The sequence below is a fragment of the Peromyscus californicus genome, unplaced genomic scaffold (assembly GCF_007827085.1).
Source record: "Peromyscus californicus insignis strain IS unplaced genomic scaffold, ASM782708v3 Scaffold_17__1_contigs__length_78620276, whole genome shotgun sequence".
Taxonomy (NCBI): domain Eukaryota; kingdom Metazoa; phylum Chordata; class Mammalia; order Rodentia; family Cricetidae; genus Peromyscus; species Peromyscus californicus.
This window is the reverse complement of record NW_026294469.1, coordinates 35,634,144-35,656,078: the sequence shown is the minus strand read 5'-3', so window position 1 is coordinate 35,656,078 and position 21,935 is coordinate 35,634,144. Positions and strand designations below refer to the sequence as shown.

General features: G+C 44.9%; 1 protein-coding gene across 1 annotated transcript in view; it reads left to right on the top strand.

The window, feature by feature from the left end:
* Positions 1-17,412: 17,412 nt before the first annotated feature.
* Fem1c (fem-1 homolog C) overlaps positions 17,413-21,935 on the top strand; it is a 28,328-nt gene continuing 23,805 nt past the window's right edge. Inside the window, exons 1-2 of the mRNA XM_052742142.1 lie at positions 17,413-17,779; positions 18,569-19,303. Of these exons, the coding sequence (XP_052598102.1) occupies positions 18,760-19,303 (544 nt within the window). The 5' untranslated portion in view covers positions 17,413-17,779; positions 18,569-18,759. The remainder of the gene's footprint in view (positions 17,780-18,568; positions 19,304-21,935) is intronic.

Below are 21,935 nucleotides of genomic sequence, written 5' to 3'. Positions count from 1 at the left end.
CCCCTCTCCCCAACACACACACACACACACACACACACACACACACACACACACACACACTCTGAATAAATAAGTACAAAAGATGTATAGTGGAGCTGAAAATTTCTGACTGCCCAGTGGTATGGGCTTTGGATAGAAAGTGTTTCCCCAAGACTTAGGTGCTGAAGGGTTGGTACCCAGGGCAGCACTTTCAGAGATGGGCTCTGGGGAGGTAATTGGATTGCGAGGGCTCTAATTTCTCCAATGGATCAATCTATTAATGGATTCATGGCTGAACTGGCGGTAGAACAGTGATAGAAATTTTAAGAAGGAAGGGGCCTGATTGGAGGCAGTATGTCCTCATGGGCACCGCAGCAAGAGAGCTGGCCTATCCCCTCAGGGGAGAGCTGCCCCCACCCAGCACTCATGAGAGATGGCTCCACCCCTAACCATGGGTGTCGAAGATGGAAGGAAGCACCCATGCTTTGGGTTCTGTATGCACTATACTTCACTGTACATTCTGTGATGTTTGCACAGTTACAAAATCACCCAGTGGTTCACTTATCAGATATATCTCTATCATTAACAATGAATGAGAGTGATATGTAGACCAAAGGGCCAATGCTGTTTGGCTCTGCAGAAATAGGGTAATGGTAAGTATAGAGGGAGTAAAACTCTTACTTTTATTGATGGTTGATTTGATTTGGTTACAAAAGCAATTTCTTTCATTTTTCATTCTATACAAACACTCGCATCCTAAAATCATTTTATCTTTCCTGTGAGAGGCATGAGTGACTTCAGTGTTCAAGTTAGAATCTCCTACTGCTTTTTTTCTGCCTTTGGTGAACAGATTTAGCAAATTACTTACAATTAGTTTTCTCCTCTTCTGGATCATATTCCACTGGGTCTTGTTCCTTCAGCAATAATTTATAATCGATTTTAACTGATACTCTTAAATTCTTATTAATATATGCAACTCAAAAGTAACCTGCTTTAGAATATGCCTGGGATGAAAGCCAAGATATGCAGAGTATCAAAACTCGAGGCTGTTGGTCCAGTGACATGTCCTGTTGGGGAGACTCCCATGTGGGAATAGAAACTGGGTCTTGGATAGCCTCATGACTCTGTGGCTCTCGGGTTGCTCATTAGCAAGCAGTAAGTGTGAAAACACTATCACGGTGGTTCTCAAATGTTATTGCATATGAGAATGACCAACAGGGCATGTTAGAACAGAGGTTACCAAGCCACACCCTCCATTGATATTTGAGTCTCTAGGGCTCAGGAATTTGCCTCTCTAAGCTTCCACGTGCTGCTGAGACAGCAAGAATAGTAACCACACTTGAAGAACCATTATTTAATGGAAAAGGAATTCTTTCAATTTCTGTCTGTTGAAGCCACCCAAGGTGTGTTATGATCCTCATCTCAAGGCTGATCTTTGAACACTCTGACTTCAGTGGGCGGTGGCTAGCTTCCAATCCCCTCTTGCCATGCAGAGATCGCTTGCTTCCTGCATCTCTGATTCTGGATCCCAGTATTCTCAGGCTGACTCCACAGTCATTTCACAGGCCTGCTCTGTCTTAGTGGGCTCACCTTGACATTTTTCTTGGCCTTCCTGCACCCATGCATCTTGTCCACACCTCCTCCTCCTGCTGCACCAACCATCCCAGTTCTGTGGTCACTTAAGGCAGGGCTATGTAAATTGATAGTGGCTGAATCGTTAACAACTAATAGCACAATAAGTCATTGGTGATTTAATTAGTAAATTGGCTTCAGTTACACAAAGGCATATTGTTTTTTAAACATAGCCAATCAAAGTATTTGTTTTCTCTTGCTGTGTGGATCTCACAGAGCAAGACTGCTACAGATCACTCCTTTACCCCAATGATTGACATCAGCCCCAAACTTTGTGGACTGTAACTATGCCCATTCATTCTTTACAGTTCTGTTGGTTCAAGTTTGGCATAGCAGGGCTGAGTCCCTTGCCTGGAGTTACAGCAGACTAAGGTCAAGCATCAGCTGGCTACATTCTCCTCTAAAGGCACGAGTGAGGAAGAATCTGTTTCAGCCTCATCTATGCTGTCCACTTAGTTCCTTATGTTCACCTCCATGCTGTCAGTCAGACACCAATTTCTACTCAAGGCCATTCCTTCTTATGGGCCCTCTTCCAACATAGTAGTATCAGAATCCTTTGATGCTAGCAGGAGACCCTCCTTCAAGGTCAATGCCTCTCATGTGTCCACTGATTTCTGCTGTCTTCAGTGAGAGAAAACTCTACTCTCCGCTGTCCATGGCTCATTTAATTAGGTAGACAAGATAGATCTATCCAGCGAATCTTAATTTGACTTAGAGCAATAGATAGCTTATTCACAGATAACACTTGCACTTGAAAGGGGGATGACTGTAAGGCTGAGAGTTACTGGGGTACAGTTTCAATGGCTATAGTTTACTCCTAGGCCCCAGGGATCCACAAGTGTCCACATGTAAAATATGGATTTCCTCCAAAAGATTCACGAAAGTCTTCTTCTGTCATGGCATCACTTCAAAGTCCAAAATCTTCTCTAAATATCAACCAGCTCCAAATGCAGAACAGCCATCTGTATCAGGTCCCAATGAGGTCCGTCGGAAGAATGAATTCCAGGCAGATGTCCTCTCTATTCACAGACCTAGAAACCTGAAAAGATAAGCTACCTGCCCCATACTATTGACATACCACAGTGAAAGAGGCATAGGAAAAATGACAGGCATTTCAGTTCAAAAACAAAACACAACTAAACAGAAAAACAAGGTTACATGGGGGCTGGAGAGATGGCTTAGTGCATAAGAGCCCTGGCTGCTCTTCCAAAGGACCCAGATTTGATTCCCCGCACCCACGTGGTGGTCCACATTGGTCTATTAACTCCAATTCCAGGGGACCCAATGCCTTCTTCTGGCCTCTTACAGTATCAGACACATAAGTGATACATAAACAAACCTGCAGCAGAATACACATACAATAAGTAAATTAAAATACACGCAAAGCAAGGTTATAGATCAAGTTTCAGTCTAACACAAGATGTGCACCCAGCTAGGCCAGCTCCATTAGGTTTCAAAGATCGAGACTGTAGTAATTCTCCTTGACTCTGCTTCATTTATTAGGCTCCTGGCTTTTCCCATAGAGGTTTATGATCTGCCCTTGGGAAAGGTCATGGGAGGGGATGTTCATTGTGCATCCCACATTTGCTATATCTTGAAGACCCATAGCACATATGCAGAATGTATGATGCAGTGGCAAAGCACAATATAAATCAACATTTATAAAGTTAATGAAACAGCACCTCATTTTCAAAGCATGATAATGCTAACCACCATATGTCACACTATGAATAAGTCCCTTGGTCGTTTCCCCAGTAGTGATTTCATACCCCTAAGTGATGACTCCCTGCGGCTTGGAACATTTAATGGTGATGGTGATCTAATAGATAATTATATCAATAAACAAGTATGAGGAAAAATCAGAGAACTAAGAAAAATAGCTAAAATAAATGTTTTTTTTTTTTTTTTTTTTGGTTTTTCGAGACAGGGTTTCTCTGTGTAGCTTTGCGCCTTTCCTGGAACTCGCTTTGGAGACCAGGCTGGCCTCGAACTCACAGAGATCCGCCTGGCTCTGCCTCCCGAGTGCTGGGATTAAAGGCGTGCGCCACCACCGCCCGGCTAAAATAAATGTTTTAAACAAAGCCCACTGGCATTTCTTTAAGTTGAGGTTTCTCTAGAATATTCAATCTCATTAACAAGAAAAAGTCTACAAAAACCTCAATTACATTAGTCAATCAGTTTCTAACTAGAGGAAAAAGAGATTCCCAAGACCTAATCAAGGTACAATGCCCAGCACATAAGTCATCTGGGAGATTTTAAATCATTCAGCCTTGGAGAGCATATCCACACAAGTCTTTCCTAAGTGGCACCTGGGGGAAAGATCGTAAGGAGATTGACTTGGGTGGAATGGAGAGAATGTCTTTAATGAATTGTAGCAGATGAGCAAAGGGAAGGGCCAGCCAGGACCGAAGCCTAGGACAAGCTTATGCACCTGATTCGGATTCAGGGACAGCCTTTCAGACTTCTGAGCAGAGGATTAATACTGTTGGAACAGCAGGCCAGATGTAACCTTGGCAATAGAGCAGTAAATGGACCAGATCAGGATAACAGCAAGAAGAGGACGGGGGAGAAATTGCAGGATAATGTGGACATTTTGTTCTTCATACATTAAAACAATGGTTCTGGCCTGCTGTCAGCACAGAGTGTTCTCTGGGGCATTTGTGAACAGCAGTCATGGGTTTGTGCTGATGTAGTCACCATTTCTTGTCCAGACTTGCTTGTTAGCAAGGGCAAAGATTACAGTGGGCTATTGTTACAGTTACTACTGTGGATAGGGTTATGTACATTTAGTAGGCATCTACAGAATAAGAATGTTAGAGTCTGGCCTTATTAGATAGTTAGATAAGACATATCAAGTGCCTACTGTGTGCAGAACACTGCGTTTTCTGAATGTTATCTTACCTAGTTCTCAAGGCAGGCTTTTAGCAATTGGAACTTTTGGCCTCATCTTAAAGTTGAGGAAGTGAGGTGTCTGAGAAATGCTGTCTTCTTGAGAACAATTAGCAGGTAAGCTGTGGTTGTCTCTGTAGCACCCTGCACTTTCTCGTAACCTTCCTATTAAAGTGAGTTTGCTGGCTGGGGATGTAGCTCAGCTGGTAGAGTATTGCTTGCGCAGCATGTGTAAAGCTTTGGGTTCGATCCCCAGCACCCCATAAGTCAACTATGGTGGCACACACCCGTAATTCCAGCACTCAGGAGGCAGATGCAAGATGATGAGAAGTCCAAGGGCACCCTCTGCTACACAGCAAGTCGGAGGCTATAAGACCCTGTTTCAATGAAATGAGTTAATATAATAAAATAGTTTTCCTAGTGGTGTCTGTTGTCCAGAATGACCTTAGAAGTCATGTAGAAAGAGACTGACTGACACTTTTGTGGGCAATAGACCTATGTTGAACTGAGTTTTCTGTATGTATAGCCTGTGCTGTTTATCAACTGGCCTGATGTGCTAACTATGTAAACTCAGTAGCCATGACAATACAAAAATGTAGTTGGAGCATAACTAGGCCTGGAGAGCACATGCTATTAGCAATAAAGGGGCTTTTAGGAGATTTCATTCTCAATACTTCTTCAGAAGATTTCATTCTCAACATTCTCTGATCGTGCAAATTCTTCCCAATGAAGAGAAATTGGACGTCATGAAGAACACTTAGAAACTATTGTAAAAATTCTTTCTCTAATGTCCTGTATGAAGAACACATAGAATAACGATAGAAATTCAGCAAAAGTTAATATGTGCCTCCTAAGTCCCTGGGACTTTTGCTTGGCATTTGGGTACAGCAAAGAAACACAGGTGCTCACAGGTTCTCAGGAAGTAAATAAGTTGTGGTGGTTTGAATGACAGATGTCCCCCATGTCATCGGGCATTTGAATGCTTGGTCCCCGGTTGGTGGTGCTGTGTAGGGAGGCATAGGAAGTGTGGTGCTGTTGGCAGGAGTATGTCACTAGGGGCGGGCTTTGAAGTTTCAGAACCTCACACCACTCCCAGTTTGTTCTCTACTTCCTGCTTGCCTTTTAACAGCTCTCAGCCAGGCACTGGTGGTGTAGGCCTTTAATTCCAGCACTTGGGAGGCAGAGGCAGGAAGATCTCCGGGAGTTCAATGATAGCTTGGTCTACAGAGCAAGTTCCAGGACAGCCGGGGTTACACAGAGAAACCCTGTCTTGGAGAGGGTGGGGAGTGGGGGGGATGTGAGGTCTTAGCCTGCAGCTCCTGTCTCTATGCCTGCTTGCTGCCATGATTCCCTTTAGTCCATGGCGACGATGGATTTATCCCTCTGGTACAATAAGCCCAAATAAATCCTTCCTTCTGTAAATTGTCCAGGTCTTGGTGTTTTATTGCAAAATGGAAACCCCAACTAAGGCATAAGTCATGGCAATAGTGAGGAGCACAGGGCTGTGATACTAGACCAGGGGCTCCACCAGATCTTTGGGGGGAGGGGGAGCAAACATTCCAGTAGAGCCCTAAGGTGGCATGGTTAGCTAGGGTTGAGCCACAAAGACTCACATGTAGGAAAGCCTAACACTGGAGAAGGGTGTATCACTAACATGCAGATGAGGAAACATGGAGGAGGTGAGAAAAAAATGTGGAAAGTGTGGAACAGGTTTAATCTGAAGCACCACACACAAATATTTGAAAAGAAAAAGAAGCATCTTTCTCTGTGTGCTTATTATTGTAAAATAACCGGATCGGGAAAAGAATCAGTTCTCAACCATGATAGTGATCTAAGTATGAGGACTGGAGTTCAGAATCCCAGAATCCACATAAAAGTCTGCACACATGTCAGCCATCTTGCAATCCCAACACTCAGGAGGAGGTAGATCTCTGGGGCATCCTCGACAGCTAGACTAATGGTGAGTTCTGGATTCAGCAAGAGATTCTGACTCAGTGAAATAAAGTAGAGCATAATCTTGGAAAACACTAGACATCAACTTCAGCTTTCCATGTGAGTACTTACACACACACACACACACACACACACACACACACACACACAGTGGTGGTTACATCATCATGATTATTACCATTGCATCATGTTGGTGATGGGAACAGTAGAATCTGAAGATTGTTGACAGGAGGTTGTAAACAGCAAAAGCTTTCCAAGGACACTGATTCGGGGAGCATGGCTGTAGATAGTAGAGACTCCACTGAAGATTCCAGCTCTCAGCCTAAATCTTCTCATGCCAAGGTAAGACTTAAAAGCTCTTACCGCCGGGTGGTGGTGTCACACGCCTTTAATCCCAGCACTTGGGAGGCAGAAGCAGGCAGATCTTTGTGAGTTCGAGGCCAGCCTGGTCTATAGAGCAAGATCCAGGAAAGGCGCAAAGCTACACAGAGAAACCCTGTCTTGAAAAAACAAAACAAACAAACAAAAAAGCTCTTACCAAAGAAGTTTCTCTAATTCTATCAAGCCCTATAAATGACTCCAAGAAAAATGCTGAAGGACCACTGAACTCGATGTTATTATTTACATATCTATATCTGTATAAAATAGTGATTATAAATGTTTGTTTAAAAAGGTGAAGTGCAGGAGCTGGAGAGATGGCTCAGTGGTTAAGAGCATTGACTGCTCTCCCAGAGGTCCTGAGTTTAATTCCCAGCAACCACATGGTGGCTCACAACCACTTATAATGAGATCTGGTGCCCTCTTCTGGCCTGCAGGGACGCATGCAGTCAGAACACTGTATACATAATAAATAGACACATCTTTAAAAAAATAAAAAGGTGAAGCGCAAATGTGAATTTAACAAGAAGTAAAACTTCAAAACTGTGCACAAACTCCTTTGTTACAAATAAGTATTTATGCTTCTAATAAAAGAAAATAAATAAATGACTCCAAGAGCAATAATAAGAGTGCCACGAAAGTCGAAGCCGATTTAGGAACCCTACATAGGGCCAAGTTACTCTTTCATTGATCCATTTACCCCTCCAGAAGAGGTTTCAAAAAATTAGGCCTTTCTTTCTTTCTGCCCTAGATATGGAAGCAGGGCACTGCCCAGAGTATTGGACTTAGCCAATGTTAGTATCATTTCACTCAGGATTGTAGCAGCTTCCTGATTTCCCAGGAACAGTAGGTGGGGATTTCACAGTGTGGTAACCTGGGGATCCAAGCTGGTGATTTTACTAAGACAAACACACCCTGAGAATTGCTGTTTATTCTAGTATCAAGATGAAGAATTGTAACAGGCAGGGCTCTTCTGGTCAGGACAAACAGGCTTCTACTGCCGGAACCTGCTGTATATACACACTGGATTAGTTGGGTGTGTACATTACTGTTTTTGTTTCAGTTTTATTTTTTGAGATGTAATAAAGGCAAATTACATTTTTTTAAAAACTCTCTGTTCAAAGGCAAACTTTGAGATCTATAAAAGCTTTGTGATCTGGTGGCTGTGGAGCCCACGGCTTAGCTAGGCAGATTCCAGCATTGTGTCTGCTGACTTTGAGTAAAGTGGAAAGTTGATTTTTGTGTGATGCCATCAAGGATAGCAGAAGGCAGGTCTGCCCTGCCCTGTCACTCAGGCTCAGGTGAATTCCTAAGATGTTTCATGGCCAGCCTGCTTCAAAAACTCTCTGCCTTCCATTCCCACTACTTCCCTGGTACCTAGTATTATCCAGCCATTAGTAGTGTCTTTCAGCTATGGGGGTTTTATTTTTCTTGTGGTTGTGTGTGTGTGTTTCTGTGTGTGTGTGTGTGTGTGTGTGTGTGTGTGTGTGTGTGTGTGTGTGTGTGTGTATTTGAAATAGGGTCTCATATAGCCCAGAACGGCCTCAAACTTACTATGTAGGATGGCCTTGAGGTCCTGATCCACCTGACTCCACCTCCCAGTGCTGGGATTGCAGATGTATGCTGATACACGTGCTGCGGCTTCTTCAATTCCTAAAGCCAGTCCCTCTCTTGCCTTGGAGCGTTTCTCTACTTCTTCCTCTCTTTTCTTTGTCAGCGAAAACATCCTCTTGCCCTTCAGCTTCTGCTTAGTCAGCACTGCCTCTGGAAGCCTTCTTCCTCTACCCTAACCCAGCCCACATGCAATGCTTCAAATGCCCCAGTAGAACATGCACAGCATGATCTTGCTCACATGTACTGTGTTCCCAGGCTCCTCACTGGGCGAAACACAGAGCCAGCAATCAATGTCCGTTGATAAAATGAAGTTGGGTGCTGTAGCACAGGGCTGTAATCACAGCTACCCAGCAGGGTGAAGCAAGAGGATCACAAGTCCAAGGCCCCCCTAGAACACAGAATAGGTTCAAGTTTAGTCTGGACGACTTAGTGAACTCCTGTCTTAAAATAAATGTAAAAGGAGGACTGGGGTTACAGCCCAGTGGGATACTTGCCTGCTGTGTGCAAGGCATTGAGTTCAACCCTTAACACCACACACATGCAGATGAGTGGCTGACTGGTGAGTGAATGAACAGATAGACGGATGCGTGGATGAAAGATGCCTGACTTCCACTAATGAACAATCAAAGGGCTATTTTTAATAGGGACTCAGAAGGCGAGGGGCATTTCTAATCCTTAGATTAGATGTCTAAAGGATATGGAAAAGTACTTTACTATTTAGAATAGCAATACTAATTAACTGATTTAATGAAAATAAATCATGGTAACCTGATGGAACCAAGTCCAGGTACGATGGATGCCCAGCAACCCTCAGTTTCAAAGACACATCATCTAACCTACTCCTGAGGATGTATTCCAGGCTTCTCAAAGGGAGACCCTTAGGACTATTTTACAGATCTCTGTCATGTCCGTCTTTAGATGACTCCTTGAGGGGCTGCACAAAGAATACACTCAAGATTGACTCTCCAAGTAAGAATTGTGAATTAAGACTGGACTGAACATATGAGAAGCTACTCTGGGCAGGAAGCAAGGCCAAGACTTGGCATGAAGCCTCCTTACTATCCATGTAGCCGAGAACAATGGCAGTGGGAGGACCAGACAGGAGCCGTTCTTATCGAGAGGCACAGCAGCCTCAGACAGAAAACAATGGGCAAGGGATTTTCCAACCAGAAATGCTAGGAGTTCAAAAATGTGTTCTGCTTGGCATCAGCAAAAAAGTCAAGAGGAAGTTCCCTAATATTAGGGTTGAGGTCAGGCCTGGTGTAAGAATAAAGTATATTACAACAACAGGAGAAAGAAGCCAGAGGCAGGTAGGACTTGGAGGGGAGAGAAAGAGACCCTGCTGAAGTCTTAAGAGCGGTCAGCAGCAAAACATGCTGGACCTGTGTAGGAAGAACCTAAGATGGAACAGGAGGTACAGAATGTGAATACAGTTGCTAGATCAGTGGTTCTTATTGGTGAAATTATTAAGGCCACTCCACGTAGTTAAAAGGAGATATATTTAATGGCGTAACTTACAAATTAAGGGATAGGTAGGTCGCGGAGTCTGGGGAAGGTGTATCACAGTCCAGCGGTGTTCTCTGGAGCTCTGCTCAGTCCACCTCTCCAGTCCAGGGTCCCACAACAGAGAGAGAGCCCGCCGATCCAGATCTCGGGTCCCCCGGCGCCTCCCTTGGCCCCGCCTTGTAGGCGTGACAGTTGCCGAAGTCTCAATGGGGGTTGGAACTTCCAGATCAAAGCTGGAATGGCTACCCACTACAGGTTCTCAACATGTGGGTCACGACCCCCTTGGAGGTCAGATGACCTTTTCACAGGGGTCGCCTAAGACCATTGGAAAACACAGATATTTACATTATGATTCATAACAGTAGCAAAACTACAGTTATGAAGTAGCAACAAAAATAATTTTATGGTTGGGGATCACCACAACTCGAGGAACTGTATTAAAGAGTCATAGTATTAGGAAGGTTGGGAACCACTGTGCTAGATGCTCAGGAAGTCAGAGGAATTGGGGATGAGATGGAGCTGATCCTGGGATAGAATCATCTTACAGAATTCCACACTGGAGATGTCGTGGATTCCACTGAGGGGAGGGATGGCAGAATGATCCTAGAGCTGCCAGCACCTAGGGCAGTGAAGGAGTTCTAGAATTTGGGGTAGTCATCTTGTAGAGGGCACAGCATCAATAATGATTCATCCCAACCACATGGTGGGAAGAAGGCTTTCAAGCTGAGTGTATGAGGAGGTGGCTAGGAGCTCCTGTGTGTGTGTGTGGGCATCGTATTAGTGGTATGTGGGAAGATAGCTCTGTTTTTTGTTTTTTTTGTTTTGGTTTGTTGGTTTTTTTTGTTTTTTTTTTTTTTTTTGAGACAGGGTTTCCCTGGGTAGCTTTGCGCCTGTCCTGGATCTCGCTCTGTAGACCAGGCTGGCCTCGAACTCACAAAGATCCGCCTGGCTCTGCCTCCCGAGTGCTGGGATTAAAGGCGTGCGCCACCACTGCCCGGCCCTTGTTTTTGTTTTTTTTTTGTTTTGCTTTTCAACTTTGTCTTTGCTTTTCTTAGTGCTGAAGATGGCAGCCAGGGCTTTGCCCATGTTAGGCAAGTGTTCTCCCACTGAGCATTTCTTCAGTCTGGGTAAGCAACTTTGAAATTAAGTATAGAATTGGAGAAGGATGTGAAAACAAAGAAGCTAAAATTTGCAAGGCAAGTTGATCTAGAAGGCTCTGAAAGAATCGCCAGAGGATTGATTGGTCAAGCATTTAAGGATGGGCAACAGGGCCTCTGTAGCAGGCATTCTCCCCAGGGCCTGGACAAAGCCTGGAAGTGTTCAAGACTCAGGGAGGGGAGGCAGTAAGCATTCATTGTGTAGGACCTGATAGACTACCTGGATAGACCACAAAAGATCTGACTTTTTTCTAACGGTCTGTTTGCAACTGATAGTAGCCTGGCCTCATCTGACATTCATCTGGGTGGTGGTAGAAAACTCAGGACTGGAGTACCACATGTAGGGTACTCATCAGGCCATAAGCTAATAAACTCACTGTCTCAGTCACTGTGTTATTGCTGTGAAGAGACATCATGACCAAGGCAACTCGTATAAGAGAAAGCATTTAATTGGGGACTTGCTTACAGTTTCAGAGGCTTTGTCCGTTGTCATAATGGTGGGGAGTGTGATGGCAGGTATGGTGCTGGGGAAGCAGTTGAGAGCTACATCCTGATCCACAGGCAGAAAGAGTAAGGGGGGGCATGAGCTTTGGAAATCTCAAAGCCCACCCTCAGTGACACACTTCCTCCAGCAGGGCCACATCACCTAATCCTTCTAATCCTATCAAACAGTCCCACTCCCTGGTGACTAAGCATTCAAATCTATGAGCCAATAGGGGATATTCTTATTCAAACCACCACACTCGCTCAGGGGCAATCTCACAACGTTGATGGGGTAGTCAGTCAATCATCCAGAAAGCCCATGTCTCTGAGGACAGAAAAGGGAACTCTACAGCAGTCCTAGATTTTTCCGTCCTTCTCATCAGCTACTAACTTAATAAGAAGGAATCATGACTGACACCCACAGCAACCAATCAAGGGACTGGGATTCACAGAAACGACGTCTCTTCTTTAGAAAAATAGGGGCGGTGATCTTACATAGGCCATGGGCCTCAAACTTAGCAGGCATAAGAATTATTTCTAGAATTTATTAAAAATGCACACTTTTTTTAGTTCTATTAAAAAATGCACATTCAAGCCGGGCGGTGGTGGCGCACGCCTTTAATCCCAGCACTCGGGAGGCAGAGCCAGGCGGATCTCTGTGAGTTCGAGGCCAGCCTGGGCTACCAAGTGAATTCCAGGAAAAGGCGCAAAGCTACACAGAGAAACCCTGTCTCGAAAAACCAAAAAAAAAAAAAAAAAAAAAAAAAAATGCACATTCAGAACTAGTGGGTCTGAATTTCCAGGGAGCAGTAATGCAGCGGCCAATTCTGCTGCAGGAAGTAGAGGCAGAGTTTTCACTTTATGAGGACTCGGCAAACAGCGGAAATGTGATTATGAGGCGTTTGTGAGAGATGTGGTCAGTCAGACTGCATAGCAAATGAGATCTGACGAACAGATGTTGAGACTAGACAACGTCTGCCTCTCTCTTGCCAGCTAGAATGGAGCCAAGGCTATGGAATTACTGGCATGGTTGGCACTAGCCCTGGTGGCACAGGCATGGAAGGCCAGTCAGGGTCATGGCCAGAGATCATGGAAGGAGGGAGGACTGGGGTTCAAGCTACAGCCAAGGTCATGGACACCCGGAAATCTTTTCTAGCAGTTCTCAGTGTGCTGGCAGGTGTCTGATACTGATAGTAGCCTTGTATCTGGGAGTGGCTCTGGCTGGCTCTCTCTCTCAACCTCTCCTCCTTCCCTACTTTAGGAGGCAACTCCTTTAAGCTATCAAGAACAGATCCCCAGTCACCAAGTGCATCTTCAGCCCTCTGGAGAAACCCGAGATCGGATGGCAGAAAGGCTGGACAATCTTGGGGCAGGCTGGGGCCTGAAGTTGAAGATGCTTTCTCACTGTTTACTCCTAGGGAGCTAGAGTTGGGGCTGTGGCAGCCTCGAGCAGTAAGACAGCAAAGGAAAGAGGCAGATCCTTTTATGACACAAGATTTCTACCACACCGTAATGAGAAAGTGATAGCACCATACATACCAAAGGTAGTCAGCGCCAAAAGAAATTATCAGAATCTGGTGACCAACCTGTTACCTGTTTTGTCTTATATCATTCAGGGATTTAGAGATAAAACCAAAGTCTAAAAGGGGAACCCAGAATTCTCACTTCTAAAAGAATTCTGCCCTGCTTATTTCTATAATTTCAAGGTCATTTGGGGTTCATAAGTTCTTATGTCAGACTGCACTCCTCAAAACTATGAGAGATCAGCAGCATGGAGAGAATGGGAATTTGGGTTAAGCTACAGAGAGAAGAAATGGGTCAGTAGGATGTACTTGAGGGAGGGGAGTCAGGACTTTGGTGCATTCAGAAGGTAGCTGGGGGACCACTGCGTGGAGCAGAAGAAGACATGGAGAAGGGACCACATCAAGGGGTCTCTTGCTCTCTGCTTTCAGTATTGCGTCTCTACTTCTCGTCCTGCCTTGCAGCTGGGGCTGTTCCCACTAGTCATTTAAGAGTCACCTTCCCATCATCTCCTTCCCAGATTTGCCTCAGTATGGTTAGAAGCTTCAAGTTGTGGGCTCTCACTTTTGTTCATGTACATATTTTGCATTGATTATCTATCTATCTATCTATCTATCTATCTATCTATCTATCTATCTATCTATCTATCTATCTATCTTTAGACAGGGTCTTACTATGCAGCTCTGGCTATCCTAGAACTCACTATGTAGACCAGGCTGGCGTCCAACTCACACAGATTTAAAAGCCTCTGCCTTTCAAGTACTGGGATTAAAGGCATGCTCCACTATGCCTGGTTCTCATTGGTTTGTTTATAGCTAGAAATAGCCCACAATCAGTTTTCACCCACTCCCACCTTTCAGCTCTCCCCTCCCTCAGCTCCGTGGATCAAAGCCAGGACCTCATGCATGTCAGGTAACGAACTGTTCTATCACTAAATTTACCCCAAGCCTTCAAACTATCAATTTCTTGAAATCAGGAAAGTGGGCGCCTTTCATGTTTTTCAAAATTGGTCCGTTGCCCAGTTAGTTACTAAGAACTAGAGATATTTTTGATTCATCTGTCCTATCCCCAAATTATACCTCGTTAACAAAGTTAAGCAGTACTGTGCAGATTGCTTCGTTGAGTCTCCTGGTTCAAACAAAAGCTGCTGGGGGATCTAAATAATTGAAAATTCTCAGAATAATGTGGACGAAATATGCTACCAATTAAAGATCATATAGACCAAACAGAAAACAAAACAAAACAGAAACCCAAAACAAAAGGATGACTAGGTGAGTCTGAGAAACTTTGCTGTATCATTTTACATATACTGTGCTAGTAAGAATGAAAACAAAACAGAAACATCAAGTGACATTTTGCAGGAGGCAACATTCCCTTGTGGTATGGCAGATTGACCCAACTTTCTAAGAAGTAGCATGAATACCCATTTCCTGTGATTTATAACATATATTGTTGAAAGCAACTATTTGGATGTTATTTAACAAGATAATTTGTTACCCGTTAGTAGACAATTTCTTAATTCAGCTCGATATTTTCAACTGATAAAGAATTGACAAAGTTCCTCAAGGTTCTTGCATTCCAGAGTAGTGCATCACTTTCTTTCTTTCTTTCTTTTTCTTTCTTTCTTTCTTTCTTTCTTTCTTTCTTTCTTTCTTTCTTTCTCTCTCTCTCTCTCTCTCTCTCTCTCTCTCTCTCTCTCTCTCTCTCTTTCTTTCTTTCTTTTACAATTCTCAGTAAAAGGTATGCCTGTCTTTTTTTTTTTTTTTAATGAACTGGGAAAGATGAAAGCTATCGGAGAAGAGCTGGGAAGTGAACTAGCAAGATGCATTGGATGCTTTTCCCTACCAGCACATAGGTTTTAGAACACAGTATAGACATAAATTGAAGGTTCAGAAACCTGAATTGGCCTTAAAACTAAGAGTCTGCCTATCTTGTAAGAATCCTATGGAGGAGCCAGACAGTGGGGGCACATGTCTTTAATTCCAGCACTCAGGAGGCAGAAGCAGGCGGATCTCTGTGAGTTCAAGGCCAGCCTGGTCTACAGAGGGAATTCCAGGAGAGTCAAGGCTCCACAGGGAAACCCTGTCTCAAGAAACAAAACAAACAAAATGAAACCCTATGGGATACACACTCAGAGCAGCAACTATGTAAACCTTCACATCATCTTATTGTAAACTTATTTACACCATCTTACATGAGAGGCTATTTCATGAAGTTAGCCTTCATTGGGTCAAGCATATGAAACGGAGACCTATCCTCTTAATTTTTATATGTGGATTATCTGTCTTAGATTGTCTTCATAGTAGTATTTATCACACTTGTTTTTGTTTGTTTTGTTTTTGACATAGGGTCTTATTTTGTAGTTCTTGCTGGCCTGGAACTTCCCATGGAGATCAGGGTGGCCTTGAACTCACAGAAATCTACCTATGTCTGCTTCCCCAGTGCTGGGATTAAAGACCAGCATCACCAAGCTTGACTAATTTCATACTTGAGGATCTGATTGTAAATATATATACCCATTCCCTTGGGCAATGTGTCCCTTTTCAAAATTAGTATTAAGACTGTCAAAACAAGATGAGGCATATAGGCCAAAGGATCAGGAGTTCAAGGCCATCCTCAGTTATATGGGGCTCTGGTCTTACACACACACACACACACACACACACAAGCTATATATCTATTAAGTCCCAAAGAAAGCCAGGGCAAGTCTCCTTCAAGGACGTCTCACCCGGCCCCCTATGTCCCTTCCCCTAGTTTTCAATTCCTATATAACTTAGTCATTTTGACCATGGACTTTCTTGATTCTTCTTCTCCTGGCTCGATCTTGATCTCTTGGTCCTCAGCTCTTTTAGTTGGCTTGCCCTCTCTTCTCTTCCTCTCTAGCTCTCCCCACTCCCCGTGTCATGGCCAGGTTAAGTCTGGACCCTTCCAGACGCTTCTGCCTGTGCTCCTCCTCATATTTCTAATACAATCGTTCTCCCCAACCATACCTAGGAGTGGTCATGTCCTCATTTTCATGCATATACATGTACTAAAATGTCAAAAAGGTTAACAAAAATTAAGAAGTGGGAGAGCATGAGAAATGTTTAGACTATCGCAAAGGAAAAAAAGCAAAATATATTTGTATGAAAATCATGATTGATCATGTGAAGGTACATAAACTTCTAATAACATAAGCGACTATGTAAAAACTAAGTTGACTATTTTTTTTTAAAGATGTTTTTAGTTTTGCGTAGTTTTCGTGATGAAGTTTACATTGACGCTGAAGCTCAGTCTATCTACTCTAGTAATTTTCTCTTTCCCGGTGTTGCTAAGGAATTGTGTGGGTTTAAGGTCTGGCCATATAGTGTTCAAGAGATCTGCTTCAAACCTGCTTTCTCATGACTCATTGCTTCTCAGGACATAGTTGAAACGCTTCTCAACCTAATTTAATACCATAGGTTTTAACGTCATGAGCTCTATAAGCTTATTTCCTGCTGTTAATCCGTTCCATTCACTTTCCTTAGTTTTCTTTGATTTTTTGGCTTTATTATTCAGAATTCAAGAACTCGACCTCGTTGGTTTTTGCCGGTCTTCGTACAAAATATTCATGTCTTTCAGTAGCCATTAAAAAAAAAAAAAAGAAATCACGTTTGGCCAGCTGCAGAACGAGTTTCACTTTCGGGAATGTTTGTCTGGAGTTCGTTTGGACAAGCTCGGTACATTCTCAGCTCACAGACAGATGGACAGAAGGGATGAGTCTGATGTTCTGGTGAGTGGGATAGTAAGACAGGGTGTTCCCAAGCTGTACTCCGAGACTTCCGGGGAGCGCTGAGGGGGAAACAGGAAAAGACTGAACACGCGAGATCCCCACGGCTTCTCAGTCAGGGAGCCCCGCTAAAGGCTAGACGGCGCGGCCCCGCCCCTCCCCGTACCACGCAGGCGCGTCTTCGTCTCCCGCCTTCGCCTCCACCCAGGACGCCCCGCCTCTCCCGCAGCACGCAGGCGCATTCTCCTTGGCGCTCTCGGGGTGGGGGGGGGTGGGGGGGGCGCCCGCCCCAGCCTCCCTTCAGGGTGCCCCGCCCCTCAACAGCACGCAGGCGCGTCTTCCGGGTAGCCCTCTCAGGTCCCCGCCCCCTCTCGGGGAGCCCCGCCCCTTCCGTAGCACGCAGGCGCACTTTCCGGAGCGCGCTCTCAGGGGGCGGGCCCCCCCCGCCCCCCCCCCCGCCCCTCACCTTTCCCGTAGCACGCAGGCGCATCCTTCTTGGAGCTCGCGCAGGCCCCGCCCCCTCCCCGCCGCCCCGCCCCCGCCGCCCTGCCCTGTCCCGCCCCTAGGCGGTTGCTGGCGGCGGCCGCCGCCCTCCCTCGACCCAATGGCGCGGCTGCGGCGTCAGTAATGTGAAGCAGTGCACTGGCTTGTCCGGCCCCCGGGCCTGCAGCCCATTACACCATCGGCCGCGGCAGCCGCTGCATCCCGAACGGCCTGGGAGGGCGGGTGCAGGCAGCTCCGCGGGGCCGGGGCGGAGCGAGCAGCGCGGCCGGATTCATTCCTGTGGGGCGCGGGGCATGGAGGAGCTGTGCGGCCGCAGGCGGAGCGGGGCAGCCCGGGCGACGGGGACAACGGTTTCCATTTGAAGGGGCGGCCGGAGCCGGAGCAGCGGACAGCGGGAGGACCAGCCCCGGGGCAGGTAGTGGCAGCCGCGGCCTGGGGCCCGGGCGGGGAGGCCTGGGCGGGAGGAGGGCGTCGGGGCGGAAGGCGGCCGGCGGGGTCGTGTGGGCCGCGGGGCCCGGGGCCGGCGGGCGGCTGGAAGGGGTGGAGGCGAAGGGGACCGGGCGACTGCGGCCGCGGAGCTGCCGGCGGCGGGCGAAGTTAAGGGCTGGAAGGCGGCCGGATTTCCTGAGCGCCTCGCGTAGTTCGAGGGGAAGAAAGCCTTTCCGGCGAGGTTTTAGCTTGAGCGGGCCGAGGCTTGGTGCGTCTGACCTTTTTGTTCCTTGGCGAAACCCATCCTGGCCACAATGAGGCCTTCCAGCCTCGCGCCCTTGGCGGGTTCTCTGCAGATGCAAGAAAGATTTCTGAACCCGCCGCGTCTCCTGCCTCTTTCGGTTACTCGCTGGGCGTGTGCAAAGCCAAACCAGAACAAAGCTGGGCTGGCTAGAGCCGGACACGAGGAAACCAATTGCCTGGAGTGTGTCCTCCTCCCTCCCCACCCCCCTCGCACATGGGGAGAAACTGCCCGCCACCGAAACATTCTGGTCTCTGTGTGAGCCCTTTTGTATTTTCCTTTCGCATCTCTTTTGAAGGAAGGGGGAGAATCGTTCCTAAAGTACGGCCTTTCTCCTGTTTCTTCCCCAAATTAGAAAATAGGGAAACCCAGATCATTTTTCTTTTGCCTTTACTTGTATGGAAAAATCCTAAACCGCTCGTTTTTCCTTTTTCCTTTTTTTTTTTTGTTTTTGTTTTTGCTTTAATTCTCTAGTTTGGTGCTCTGCTTCTCCGATGTTGGAATGCGATAGGAGGGAACGAACATAACTCTCAGTGGTTTTATATCCGTTCTGGGGCGCGGTGACTAACATCGAACTTTGGCTCCTGTAACTTGCCTGCGTGGAGAGTTAAGCTGGAGCTTCGCTTTGAAGGGTAAATCAAGCTCAGCCTCCCGACTGGACATAAATGGATCTAAAGACAGCCGTGTTCAACGCAGCTCGCGATGGCAAACTCCGGCTCCTCACCAAGTTGCTGGCAAGCAAATCCAAAGAGGAGGTTTCCTCCTTGATCTCGGAAAAAACAAATGGGGCCACACCACTCTTGATGGCCGCCAGGTATGGACACCTCGACATGGTGGAGTTCCTTCTAGAGCAGTGCAGCGCTTCCATCGAAGTCGGGGGCTCTGTCAATTTCGACGGGGAAACCATCGAGGGGGCCCCCCCTTTATGGGCCGCTTCAGCAGCAGGACATCTGAAGGTTGTCCAGTCTTTGTTAAATCATGGAGCATCTGTCAACAACACGACTCTAACCAATTCAACTCCTCTTCGAGCCGCATGCTTCGATGGCCACTTGGAAATAGTGAAGTACCTTGTAGAACACAAAGCCGACTTGGAAGTGTCCAACCGCCATGGCCATACATGCTTGATGATTTCATGCTACAAAGGACACAAAGAGATTGCTCAGTATTTACTGGAAAAGGGGGCAGATGTTAATAGAAAAAGTGTTAAAGGTGAGTTCAGCTTTTTTTTTTTTTTAAGTGACTGCCTCTTATTTTCAGGAAGTTTGATAACAATTTTTAGCATCGTGTTGAGTAGGCCTAAGTTGACAGACCTGTGTTTATTAGGTAACCCTTCCAGTATTTCCTTGACTCTGTTACTTGATAGTGCATTAAACAAATGTGACAAACGATCCCAGACACTGTTAAACAACGTTTTCTCTAAATAGCATTTTCTCTCTCTTCCCTAAAATTACAGATTGTATTGGTGGCAGATGAGCTGAACCTTTCTGTTTGGAACTATAGTGAAATGCAATACATTGTTTTGAACTTTTTTTAGAATCACTTTGGAGTAGTGAGTCACCATCTTATTTATTCTAGGTAGGCATTTATTTGTTACTCTTGTTATAGAAGGCTAGACCACACAGTCTTGAAAGGATTAAATCTGAAAGGGATATCTGTTCCCCTATTCCACTTACTTGTGGCCAATAGAAAATCTTTTTATGTAGAACATGTATTAAATGTAGCAAGACAGAAAATGGATTCTAAAGACCTGTTTAGGGCTAAAAAAAATGCTAAACAGGGACTAGGTTAAACCAATGTAGATTTGTTGGCAACAACTAAGGACCATTGTCAGGAAGAGCTTAGGTTTACAGACAAGTATAACTTTCACTATTGTATGAAACTAAAGACCGTGATAGGTTAGAAATTCCTCAAACCTTTAAAAGAGGCTTTTGCAGAACAGTTTTGATAACCTGAAGCTCTTAAGTAAATCTGCACAGCAGCAGTAAAATAATTCACTACCGGATTTTAAAAAGCTGATAAGATTTAAAAGTAGTATAAATCAGGTGAAGAATTTTTCAAACATCATATTGGCTTGCATTGTTTACAATGAAAAATGTCTTACTACCCCTGCATTTTAGACTTCTATATTTATAGTTTGTTTCATTCTTCTAGAGGTAGACTGCATCCCTCCCTCCCTGCTTTGCTTTTGATTGACACCCCCACTCGTGTGGTGTGTGTGTGTGTGTATGTGGGTGTTTGTGTGACTGCACACAAGTGGATCTTAATCCTAGGTTGTGTCATTCAATTTCAGCAAACATAGCTGGCTCTTTCTTGTTTGATACAAATTTTCATTGATCGTGTATAACTAATTGATCTAGGACTGTGCTAGGATAAACAATCTTGCTGTGAATATTCTTGAAGAAAGATGTGTATTAGCACACTGTGAGAATAGCTATAGTGGGAAGCAGAGGATGTGCTGGGATTGTGGGCACTGTATTGTTCCCGAGCATGTTTTTTTGAAGTTTTTCAGAGCAAATGTAAAACTTAAAAAAACATCCCAGTACTCAGACAGGATATTTCTAAATTTTGTACAGATATGTGTATGCAGTTTTACGTCTTGTTCTATAACCTGTTTTTAATTAGTAAGTTATTTTTAAATTCTTAACCATAGCTAAGAACTAAACAGTCTCTTTGTACACTAATGAGATAGATGTGCTTATTCATTTTTATAAAATAATTAAATCTTGTTAGGATAGTTGATACTACAGGATATACAGTATCTTTAGTATTTTTCTTTTTAAAACAATTTTTTCCTTTTACTGAAAATAGATTTTTTTTCATATACTATATCCTGACTGTAATTTCCTTCCCTCTATTCCCAGTTCTTCCCCACCTCCCCTCCCATCCAGATCCACTCCCTTTCTGTCTCTCAGTAGAAAACAACCAAGTTTCTAAAGGAATAATATGATATACTATGATAAAACAAAAACACATTGGAATTAGACAAAAACAAAAACAAACACATTGGAATTAGACAAAAACAAACAAATAGAAGGAAAAGAGCCTAAGATAAAGCACAAGAAACAGAGACCCACTTGCACACTTGGGAGTCCCATAAAAACACTAAACTAAAAGTCACAATATATATATATGCAGAGGACCTGGTGTAGACTTGTGCATGCTGCCTCAGTCTCTTTGAGTTTATATGTGTGTTGGTTATGTTGATTAGAGGGCCTTGTTTTCTTGCTTGTCCTCCATCTCCTCTGGCTCTTATACTCTTTCTTGCTGTGGATATCGCTCAATATAAATAAAGCACTGATTGGCCAATGACCAGGCAGGAAGTATAGGCGGGACAAGGAGAGGGGAGAATTGAGGAAGGAGGAAGGAAAGGGAGACCCGCTGGAGCCACCGCCAAGACAAGGAAGATGTAAAGTACCGGTAAGCCACGAGCCACGTGGCAAAATAAAGATTAATAGAAATGGGCTGAATATAAGAGTGAGAGCTAGACAATGATAGGCCTGAGCTAATGGCCAAGCAGTTTAAATAATGTAAGAGTCTGTGTGTTTGTTTTATAAGTGGGCTCTGGGACTGGCGGGACTTGGTGGTGGGAGCTGGAGAAAAATTCTCCAGCTACACTTTCTGCCTCCTCATCCCTGAGGTTCCCTCATCCCTGAGGGGAAAGATTTGGTGGAGACATCCCATTTAGAACTGAGTGTTCCAAGGTCTCTCACTCTGCATATTGTTTGGCTGTGAGTCTATTTCTTCTCATCTGCTGCAGGAGGAAGCTTCTCTGATGATGGCTGAGCAAGGTACTGATCTATGAGTATATCAGAATATCATGAGGAGTCAAAGACAGGAGTAA